The sequence below is a fragment of the Misgurnus anguillicaudatus genome, chromosome 22 (assembly GCF_027580225.2).
Source record: "Misgurnus anguillicaudatus chromosome 22, ASM2758022v2, whole genome shotgun sequence".
In the NCBI taxonomy this organism is placed as follows: Eukaryota; Metazoa; Chordata; class Actinopteri; order Cypriniformes; family Cobitidae; genus Misgurnus; species Misgurnus anguillicaudatus.
The window spans coordinates 26,753,775-26,766,035 of NC_073358.2; the positions used below are offsets into that span (position 1 = coordinate 26,753,775).

At 39.5% G+C, this 12,261-nt stretch overlaps 2 protein-coding genes across 3 annotated transcripts in view; both read right to left on the bottom strand.

The window, feature by feature from the left end:
- LOC129440486 (uncharacterized) overlaps nucleotides 1-12,261 on the bottom strand; it is a 150,817-nt gene that overhangs the window by 108,657 nt on the left and 29,899 nt on the right. The gene's annotated exons all lie outside the window — the stretch shown is intronic.
- The window catches only part of LOC129440481 (uncharacterized), an 80,538-nt gene continuing 75,160 nt past the window's right edge, over nucleotides 6,884-12,261 (bottom strand). Inside the window, exons 11-12 of one of the 2 annotated variants that reach the window (XM_073861212.1) lie at nucleotides 7,440-7,519; nucleotides 6,884-7,232 (exon numbers count right to left, since the gene is read on the bottom strand). In XM_073861212.1, coding sequence (XP_073717313.1) covers nucleotides 7,223-7,232; nucleotides 7,440-7,519 — 90 coding nt within the window. In that variant the 3' untranslated portion in view covers nucleotides 6,884-7,222. Of the gene's footprint in view, nucleotides 7,233-7,435; nucleotides 7,520-12,261 lie in introns of both variants that reach the window. The other variant, XM_073861213.1, reaches the window with a different exon arrangement.

Genomic DNA, 12,261 nt, shown 5'->3' on the forward strand with positions numbered 1-12,261 from the left:
AAAGTTAAGCATCAGGGCCATAATTTGTATTTTTCATTAGTAACAGCTTATGTTTTGTAGCTCAACTTCTGACAGTTTTAGATGCTGGTAGGTGATAATCTGGTCATACAGATTTACAATGTTAATGTTAATCAGAGAATGGTGATTATTTGTAATTATTACACGGCTCTCTGGAATGCTTGATTCTGATTGGTCAGTTGAGACATTTGCAGGTTCGTTCTTTTCAAATAATAACCGCTCCAAAATAATAACGCATAGCCGGACTACTTGCACGAGTAAAATCGCTCCGCGCCAATAAAGATCAATAAAGATTACTGTCTGTTTGGCGCCATCTTGTGACAAACACTCGACAATCACGACAAGACACAGACAGCTTACTGAGACTGAACTTGACAAAATAGAGCATGACAGCTACGAAGCCAACACACAAAAAAATACAGAATGGGCATTAAAACTTCTCAAAGACTGGCTAAAAGAGAAAAAATGGAGACAAGTATGAAGCAGAGGATCTTAATAAGGTATTACGATCATTTTATGCATCTGTGCAAAGTTTCGCGGAAGGATAAAAATGTTAATTTAAAACAAATATGCCAATAAAATGTTTCAAATTCATATTCATGTCCAGTTTTTTTTTCTTATGTGGCAAGTAGCCGTGTAATAAGCGGGATAATGTAGAGGCAGGCGCCGGTAGTTATTGGGAAATAAGCCCCTTCAGTGTGATACAAGATCACACTGTCGGGGCTTATTTCCCAATAACTACCGGCCGCCTCCACATTATCCCTTACTCATTTCTCTTGATTCTTTGTAGACCACTGCATTGTATTTCATATCATATCAGCTGCATATGAAGATGCATAAATTGGATTGACATTAAACATCTTGTTCAAAGATTCCTCACCTGATTTTCTTACTGTAATCTGCTCCATATTTAGCCACCTCAACCAGCTAAACCTTAAATGTAGTGAAGCAAACTACAACCAGAACATCAATCTTATCGCTTTGACATGTACTGTATGACTTTTATTTGAATGAATAATACTATAACATCTTACAATGTTGATACTTCTTTTTAGTTCCTGCTTAGAACTTCTCGTAAAGGACAATGCTGTTAATAAACTTGCAGTAAAGCTGATTGATTGCCTATTTGTTTACTACAAATACCATGGCTATATGCAAATACAGTAACAAAACTGTTTCTTTTCTATCATCCTTGGTAGGTTATTTTCTATTTTTATCAAATTACTTACATTTTAAGATTATAAATCTTGCTGTTTCCTTTTCTTCCCTAAAATGAAAGAGTGTTTTTAAAGGAATCAAAGAAATTATTTTAAATATTCTCTCTTAAATATGCAAATGAAAAATGCATTTGAAGTTTAAAGCCTTTATTTTCATATGTATAGATACCTGTACAATGACATTCTTCCTTTTTATTGCCACATTACATTAAACTGTGGTTGTCATTAAAATAATAAACTAGAAAGAAACCTGTTATACAATATAATGTTGTCTGTGCAGTGTAAGTGTGACATGCTTGCCAAGTATGCAGCGCATACTCAAAAATGTGACCTCTGCATTTAACCCCTCCCAGTAAATGGTGAACACACACGGAGCAGTGGGCAGCTATTCCTTCAGTGCCCGGGGAGCAATTGGGTTTAATGTGCCTTGTTCAAGGACATCACAGTCGCAACCTGCCGGCAGAGACGGAAACTGGAACTGGCAACTTTCGGGTTACAAGTCCAACCCTCTAACCACTAGGCTATGACTATGTGTATCAAAACCTGCAGTATTAAACTAATGTTTGTGTAGAGATTAAAATAATGACATAAAATAATAAGTGATATTGGGGTCAATTAATGTTTTTGACATATTGAACACTGAGGGCTGCTGGATAAAACGGTTCCTCAATCTTTACGTCCTGTAGCTTACACTTCTGTATGTATTGCCAGAGGATGTAGGTGGAAACAGTTTGGTATAAGTGGGCATTTTAACAATGGAACCGGCTCCTTTCTGTACTGTGTTTCTCTCAGTAGACTTTATCCCTCTCTACAGGCTCTTGCAGTTCATTTAAATCATGCTACCATATCACACTATGCATCTGGTCAGGATTCCCTCAATGTTAAAACAGGTCCTCTAGCTTTCCTAGAAGAACAAAAAGACAAAACACAGAGTAATTATGGTAACTATTCGTAAAATCACATAGCGCACAGTGTAGAGTAAACAAGTTTGAGACATAGTGAAGGAGATGATATAAAACTGATAAATGTGTAAATAAAATATGAAAAACAACTTGAATTAACACTATTGTATAGAGTTATAAACAGCATGTTTGCTGCCTGAAAATAAAACACACACAAGACGTTTGGTTAGACGTTCAATAAGCTATTATTAGCACAAAAACCTCCCATAGAAACACACGTGTACACACACACACACACGTTGTTTTTGCTTGTTTTGGTGAAGAGTGTGGTGTTTGTTGTCCTCCTGGAGCACTGTCTGGTGACATTTGTGTAACTAAGCCAGCTAACACAACGTTTCACAGTTTATTATGTATTTCGTCAAGTTATTTGAGTCTATAGGCTAATAATAATGGAAAGGCTAAAAAAATATGCAATTAGGATATTAAAATAAACAAGAAAAACTTACATTTGATCGATGTAAACTCACAAAAGCTCCACGGACGAATTGAATGTAAACCGAAAACACTTCTCAGACCGGTGCATCACTTTTTGTGACCCCCCTGAAACACTTCCGTTGTGTTGTGAGATTTGGAACGCGTTTCTGTTTTTGGTCGTGTTGTAAGAATTTGCAACGCGTTTCTGTATTTGGATGTGTTGTGAGATTTGGAACGCGTTTCTGTTTTTGTTCGTGTTGTGATATTTGCAATGCGTTTCTGTATTTGGATGTGTTGCGATATCTGCAGCGCATGTGTTGTCAAACTGATGAAGATGTTTTCTTGATTTGCTGGTGTTTTTTCTATTTGCATGTGTTTTCTTTCATTGCAAGGCAGTGACCCCTGACGGCCACCGTAAGTAACTCTGTGATCAAAACGCACAGTCAGATGGATCTCATTCAAACATACACCGTGACTTAGTCGCTCACAAGAGCCAATAGTGCTTCACATTTTTAGTTAATGTATTGATGCAATCAATTACGAGACACACGAGAGCCAATACCTTTACACAATCATAGATGATGTATTATCGTTTCTTCTGGCGGCAGTTTTTGAATCAGTGTACACCGGATCTGATATTTACAGCGGATTGTCATCACTTTGGCATCTTTTCTTCAAATAAATCGATCGTTTAACCTTGGTACACTTGGAATATTTTAAGTAGGATACATTTTTAAAAAGTTGTGAATGTTTTGTATGCTGTGTTTAATCATATAATAAATAAATGCGTATGTTAATGCCCTAAATGCCGGAATAGTTTAATGTGTAGTAAAATACAATTAATCCTGACGGTTTAAATTGAAAATCTTATCCCACTACATGGCATCATAGCAAAATTATACCCCAAACTATAATTTTATAGCCTAACCTAATATATTAGGTTTCACCTGCTGCCGTTGGAGGTGCTAATTTAGTAAATGCATCTTTTGGTCATATTTGGTGAAATGGACAAACGACCAAAGCAATCGTATGGGTTGGAGAATAGGTTGTCACAAAAATGTAGTTTAATAGCAGGAAAAAGGCCTTGTACCTGGGAGACTTCATGGAGGCATATTTTTCCATGATTATAGGAGCAACCAAAAAAAAGGAGGAAAAAGCACTTCACCACCTAACACATTTTGGTTAAGGCTCAATCATAAAACAAATATTCAAGATAGATGAATCATATTTTTACACATCTCTGTAAACACTTCGGGCTCTATCTTATACCCGGCGCAATGCGCGACGCAAGTGTCTTTCGCTAGTTTCCACCCTAATTTTCACGTTTAGCGCTGCGTTGTTTAAATAGCAAATGCATTTGCGCCCCCTTTTGCACCCATGGGCGTTCTGGTCTGAAAACGAGGTGTGTTCAGGCGCATTGTTGGCGCGTTGCTATTTTGAGGCAACTAAAATAGACTATGCCATTGACCAACAAAAACCTGGTCTAAAGTCTAAAGTCAATGGCGCAATGTGTTTTATGTTATTTAATGAGCGCATTAGTAATATGCGCCTATAAACGGGAGGACAACGCTGGTTTGCTTATCACAAAGTACATGAATGCGCAGCCCTTCAAGTTTGTTTGTGAAACCTATCGTTCTTATACAGTTACACCAAAAGTAACAGAAATGCAAATGTTACACATTACCCCATAAGCAGGGTTAATAACAGACAAGAGGTTGTTGTAACACTTGCTAGAAAATTCAGTTTGAACACAAATAATTTAATACTATTAAATGTCTACTGTATATAGAGGTGTATATGGTTTGTACATCTGTCTAGATATCAACACATTAAGTCATCCATGATCCTTCATCTTACCATCCGTCTATGATGCAGCAATGTATATGGATAGATATTTTTGAAAGGGTTGCACAATAAAAAAAATAACTGTCAACTATTTCCTTTGATATTGTATTATCATTTCGATCAATGAAATTTACATTTACTCTGCTGTGTGAAACATGTTTTCAATCCTAGCTAAATGTTACTAAAAGTTGTAGAAATGTTTCAAAATGGTGTTATGTTTTAAGTAACAAGTGACTAATTAAGATAACATAAGATTGGATTTGGTGACTTACAAACCGAATTCCGAAAATTATAAAATCATGAAGAAATATACTTTAAAGTTTCCAAAACACTTTGTTCATTATCATAATTCAAACCCTTCAAAACATTTCACACATTTGCAGGATATCATCTTTCGACAGTAAGACAAAATATCAAAAGCACAGGGCTGCGTTCCCTGAAACCTTCTTAGCTCTACGTCGTTCTTAAGTTGTACCTTAAAGGTGCAGTGTGTAATTTTTAGAAGGATCTCGTGAAAGAAAAGCAAAATAATATACAAAACTATATTATCAGGGGTGTATAAAGACCTTTTAAAATGAACCATTATGTTTTTACAGCCTTAGAATGAGACGTTTTTATCTATATACACCGAGGGTCCCCTTAGATGGAAGTCGCCATTTTGTGCCACCATGTTTCTACAGAAGCCCTTAATGGACAAACCTTTTTACTAAGTTGTCTCCGGTGATGAAATGTTTGTCCGGTGGTGGCTATCGTAGCTTCTTTATGCATTTCAAAAGCGAGGGTTAGGCAGTGGACTGAGCCGTTGGTTGCAATTCGCAACCTCACCACTAGATGCCGATAAAATTTACACACTGCACCTTTAAGCTGTACCTTATCGTTAATACGTGTTTCCCGAAACGTTCTTAGTTACGTGTCCCTTCGTTTGGAAGGTTGGTCTGGAGCACTCTTAGCTATGCCTTATCCCACTTGACTCTGCTAGGGCCCATCACTGTGATAAAAGCTTATGTATATTGCAGTCTATATAACTAAATATCTATGAAAAAAAGTTGAAGTACACTCCTTGTTAAATTAGGCATTTTTTTATTTAAAGAATAAAAAATTCACATAATTAGACATCATTACACTGGTGGTTGTTAGATTTTAAACTATTAAAAAAACATTTTGGGTTTAGGAGTTGGTGAAACTATGGCAGGCAGCTATACAGCGAATCTTTCTATTTCCTTTGTGCATTTCATATCCGTTAAATCTTTAGTTTACCGGCTATTTTAGCTGCAATAAAACAAATCAAGTAAAATCGCATGCCACGGGAGCACATTCATCACAAAATCAAAATTGTTGATTTTCTTAAATATTATTATTGATGTTAAGTCGACTTTGCATCGAAGTTTTTAATTTGAGGCAGCTGCATGCCATATTCTTTATAATCACTCAAAAGAATCTGCTCCACTTGATTATTGCTTGTATAAGGTCAACACATTTTCCACATTAAAACTAATCAAAGCTAAAATCTAAATCAATCATAATATATATTTATATATCATATAATATATATTTTTGTGTTATATTTAAGGTAAACAGACAGGCGCGGCTCCAGAAATGCGTCCATTAAGCGTTATCCGCATTGTAAACGCGCTGTTGCGCATCCAGTGTCCAAGCACATAAACGCGTCAACAAATGAACAACAATTTGTTTTTATATATTTTAAGTGTAATGCCAAGCCAGGTGACTTGCACGACCCACCTTATTCCCCTGTGCAACGCATTTATGGGAACCCCTTATATAAATTATCCGTTAAAGTTAATGAATAATGGATGCATTGGAGCAGTTTATGCATGATACTTTTGGACATGAAGTTGCGAGTTTTGCATGGATTTGATATAAAATAAAATATTCAAGGTTTATATTTAGTTGTTTGCAATTTGAAATATTTTTACCAGATATTCCCAATAAATGTAACTTGAACTATTTCTGAAATGTTTCTTTAATAAATAACACCGCTCTCTGATAACGCAGCGAAGTACCTATTAAATAGTGAGCAATTGATTGTCGAGCAATCGATATCAACCTATTCAGCACCATCGCCATGGACAGCACCTGGTAACGTCGTACGTAAGAAAGTATACCTTAAGAAACCCGCTAAGGTACAGTTCGGGAAACACGCCTAGAAAAGGTAAACCTGTAGTTAAGGTTTAACTTAAAAGACTTCGTAGCACCCTAAGAGACAACGTTTTCGGGAAACGCAGCCCTGATTAGGCTCAGCCCTGTGTAACTATATGTAAAACAACTGTGTTAAAATAAACCCTGGGTTAGTTTGTGCCCCGCTTACCCCTATGCTATTAAATATCAGTTTTGTAGAGACATACTATGTTTAAGATTTTCAAAAGAAATTCTCAGAACAAATAATAATTATGACCAACACATTCACAATTAACATTTATTTAATCATCAAGTACTTGCATGAGTGATGTTACAAGGATAAAAAAATACATGGATATATTTGATTCCCCCTGGAAGTACAATGTGGGGGTTGTTGAATTGTCACGCTATGATCTTTATGTCTTAATATCCATGTTCATGCTGGTTATGTAGCAACACATCAATCTATATACTGCACTTGCATTTTCAAAGCCCCAACACATATTCACTATTCATTTTTATGATATATAATAATACACACACAGCTGATTGGTTTGATCCATTTATAGTATTGATTTTCATGAAGCATTCTCTGCACCTGTTGAATTCTGATCTGATAGTCCTCTGAATTCAAAAACATCTGTGTAACAAAAGGCAGAATTGATTTCAGTTAAATGTTACTTATTTTGTTATTGAAAATATAATTAGTTCATGCATGCTGTCAGAAAAAGCTGCTTCCAAATATTTGATTTATCTATTTATCTTAATAGCTTTCCACTGAATAATTATTGTAGACTTTTTATGCCTTTCCACCGACCAGTTATTGTAGTCCGATTTTCTTACCTACGTTATGGCTTTGTATAGCAAATAAGAAGTTGTCACAGCAGCAATCAGCACGATTGCTTTGAATCTCTTTTTAAATTGTATCTAAGAAAAGAACAGAATTATTAAACAAGTATTAAGACATAATCATACTGATTCTGTTACAGTCCCGTTCTTTCTTTCTGTCTGTTTCCCTTAGTTTTTCCCAGTCATCTCCCTTTGGACTCAACTTCCCATAATTCTCCACTCTCCCTCACCTGATCGTCACCACCATAGATAAGTGGCTAGATAAAGGCTAGATGTCTCGCCCGCGCTGCCGACTAATTGAGTGGAACATCTTACCAGTTTAATGGTGCAGGTACTTTTAAATCACCATAACTTGCTTATTTTTTTACCAATTTTTAAATGATTTGGTTTGTTATAAACATCAAATATGTACCTATGACACTGCATACTTATACTAAATAAAAAAATCATGAAACATGTTAAAGCATCCAGGATTAAAGCCATGTTAACGTTTGTAAGAAAGCAAACCGTTTGTAAATTGGTAGAAAATTGAGCAAGTTATGGTCATTTAAAAGTACCTGCACCATTAAACTTAATGCTATGAGTGAGCGAGCTGCGGAGCTCCCTGTGGTAAGATGGCCGCCAGGTGATGACGTTAGAGACTCCGCCGTAACACATCTAGCCTTTATCTAGCCACTTATCTATGGTCTTTACCAATCATCATCCCCTGTCAAGGATTATCATCATCACTACTCTGTATATTCATTGTGTTCTGCTCGTCATTCTGTTTTTTGTGTTATAATAAAAGTTGATCTGTGATTAATATATAAACATGGGTATTACAGCAAAAGAGATTCAGAGTTAGAGATGCAACTGCGATATTTATATTAAATATTGTAATTCGATTTGGAGAAAAATGTGTTTAGATGAAATGGAGAAATAGAGAAGGGACATAACAGGAAGTAATGGCTGATGTTTAAAAGTTTAAACTGTTCATGCATATAGGTTACAAGCATTAATATTACTATTCATTCCTGCAGAGAAAGGGTTATACTGTGACGGATGTCAGCGCCAACGCTCCCGGTACTTCCCATTCACCCGAATACTGACTACATTCCCCATCATGCACTGTGACCCGCTGATTACACACCAGCTGCAGCGTATCAGCGGGTCTATTTAACCTGGGACTCTGCCACTTGTACTTTGCGAAGTCTTGTTTGCCCTAGCAGCATTTCTGAGCGTTTTCCCTGTGTGTACCCGTGTTTGATTTCCTGGTGTTATTTTGGACTGTCTCTTGGTTTACTGATTCTTGCCGCCTGCCCTGAACTTGGACTGGATTACGACTACGACTGCTTTCTGCCTGCCCCGATCTTGGACTGATTACGTTTATGATTGATTGCCGCCTGCCCCGACCCTGGTCTGTTAAACGTTTATGATTACTTGGATGTGCCCATTGATTACTGTTGTTTGCTATTTGTTAACATCAATAAAGAGTTGCAAATGGAACCTAACCTGTCAGTCTCGTCACAGAAGACTTCGCCACCACAGGCTCCAGCAACCGTGGCACAGCTTACAGGCGAGCTGTCCACACAAGCAAACATCCTGGCGGCTCATCAACATCAGTTAGTTCGATTGACATCTCTCACGGAGGAATTAGTTCGCTCAGTGCAGAGCTTAGCTACATCGGCTAACACCGCCGCTACACCAGTTCCCACGCCTCCTCCACCTCAACCCATAGCCACGCCCCTGGCTTCAGTTACACCCCGTCTGGCATTCCCTGAAAAGTTTGATGGCACCCCAGATCGATGTAAAGGCTTCATCATGCAGTGTGAGCTTTTCATCGCTCAACAACTCCATATTTACAACACGGAGGTTAGTAAAATCTCGTTGATTTGTTCTTTGCTTACTGGAAAAGCATTAGAGTGGGCTACGGCATTATGGGCAGCTGGCAATTTTAACCAATGTACCTTTGATGAGTTTAAGAGTACCATGCGAGCTGTGTTTGAACACCCAGCAGGAGGTCGAGACCCAGGGGAACAATTACTCACCCTTAGACAGGGGCGCCGCTCAGCGGCCGAATTCGCTCTGACCTTCCGCACACTCGCCGCACAGACCAACTGGGTTGAAGATACATTGAAGACATTGTTTCGTCAAGGTTTAAGTCAAGAATTACAGTCCGAGTTAGCTTGCCGTGACGAAGGGAGGAGTTTTGATGAATTCGTCAAGCTGGCTATACGTGTGGATAATTTAGTACGCAGTCGCAGACCAGTCCGTGTATTTGAGACTTACACAACTCATTCAGTACCTTCCCCTGACACGAGTGAACCCATGCAAGTGGGCAGAGCACGACTTACGGCGGATGAGAGAGAACGCCGCTTTCGTCAACGTTTATGCTTGTATTGTGGTGAAGCTGGCCATGTCCTGGCTGTCTGTCCCTCACGACCAGCTCAGACACGCTTAGGTCGGGTGAGTGCATCTATTCCATCTACTACATTTGAATGTATGGAAGTTTCTGTCTCGCTGACATGGCAACAAAGTAAATTTTATACCAAAGCATTACTTGATTCCGGGGCTGCGGGAAACTTTATTGATGCGGGATTAGTGAAGTCTCATGGAATCTCAGTAACCCCTTGTGTACCCCCTCTCTCTATCGCAGCGTTAGACGGACGACCATTGGGCACCGGTCACGTCACGCACATCACTCAAAGCATCACACTGGTTACCGAACACGACCACACAGAAGAGATTGTGTTTTACGTCATATCATCTCCTCACAATCCAGTCATTCTGGGATTCCCCTGGTTGCATTTACACAATCCACTCGTTTCTTGGAAGGAAAAGAGCATTCTGAAGTGGAGTGATAAGTGTATGAAATCCTGTTTGAGTGAGTCACCTGATCTTTCTGTATGCACGTCACAAATTAATCCAGTACCCAGTTTACCTGATAATGTTCCCCACGAGTATTCAGATCTTGCCATTGCATTCAGCAAGATCAAAGCCACACAGTTACCACCTCATCGAACCAGTGATTGTGCTATTGAACTGTTACCCGATGCTGTGCCACCTAGAGGACGCATCTTTCCTCTATCAGAACCAGAACAACAAGCCATGAAGAAATACATCGCAGAAGAACTTGAGAAGGGCTTCATACGTCATTCTACGTCACCAGCCTCTGCAGGGTTTTTCTTCGTGGGCAAGAAAGATGGCAGTCTTAGACCATGTATTGATTATCGGGGCCTGAATGACATCACAGTAAAATTCCGCTATCCATTACCCCTAGTACCAGCTGCTTTGGAACAACTACGCAGTGCTAAAATCTACAGCAAGTTGGACCTTCGCAGTGCTTACAACCTGATTCGTATTCGTGAAGGGGATGAATGGAAAACAGCATTCTCCACTAGTGATGGTCACTATGAATACTTGGTGATGCCCTTCGGTCTATCTAACAGTCCGTCCGTGTTCCAGTCCTTTATTAATGATGTTCTCCGGGACATGCTTAACCGATTTGTGATTGTTTACATAGATGACATACTAATTTATTCTGATTCTCTAGAACAACATGTGGTACATGTCAGAACTGTCCTCCAACGCCTCATTGAACACCAGCTCTACGTGAAAGCAGAAAAATGTGAGTTTCACCAGTCCTCTACGTCCTTCTTGGGGTATATCATAAGTCCAGACGGGGTGGCTATGGATGAAAAGAAGGTGGAGTCAGTTCTACAGTGGCCCAAACCTACTACGGTAAAGGAACTCCAAAGATTTCTGGGATTCGCTAATTTCTATAGAAGATTTATCAAGAATTTCAGTATTGTTGCTGGCCCTTTAACTTCACTTGTGCACAAGTCCAATCACAAGCTCTCATGGAACCCGGAAGCCGAAGCTGCCTTCAGTGATCTCAAGACCCGTTTTACTTCAGCTCCCATTCTGCATCATCCAGATCCTGAGAAGCCTTTCATAGTCGAGGTGGATGCCTCGAATTCTGGAGTGGGCGCGGTATTATCACAGAAACAAGGTAACCCAGGCAAAGTTTACCCTTGTGCTTTCTATTCTAGAAAACTGAATCCTGCTGAGAGAAATTATGATGTGGGTAACCGGGAGCTTTTGGCTATGAAGGCGGCCTTGGAAGAATGGCGGCATTGGCTAGAGGGCGCCAAACACCCTTTCTTGATTCTCACAGACCATCGCAACCTGGAATATTTACAATCTGCCAAACGTCTCAATACCCGGCAAGCAAGGTGGGCTCTGTTCTTCACTAGATTTCAATTTACTATCACATACCGACCTGGATCCAAAAACACCAAAGCAGATGCATTATCACGTATCTTTGATTCTTCACCCCAGCCTGTTTGTTCCGAGCCCATCATCCCACCCTCCCTCATTGTAGCTCCTGTTCAGTGGAACCTTATGCAAGAAATAAACCAGCTCAACAATGCTAACCCACCACCAGCGGAATGCCCTGCAGACCGTACTTACGTTCCTCCTTCTCACAGGAAGCAGGTCATTCAATGGGTACACACATCTCTCTCTTCTGGGCACCCGGGCATTAACTCTACGTTGGTGATGCTGAAGAACAAGTTTTGGTGGCAATCCATGTTACCTGATGTCAGCGCGGTGGTGAACGCCTGTACGGCTTGCGCAGCCAGTAAAACCCCACACCAGAACCCAGCTGGTCTCCTCCAACCCCTTGTGATCCCACAGAGACCATGGTCTCACATAGCGGTGGATTTTGTGACGGATCTGCCCAGGTCTGATGGTAACACAGTGGTACTTTCTGTCATTGACCGTTTCTCTAAAGCATGTCGTTTTATCCCTCTGCCCAAGCTGCCATCCGCCATGGAAAC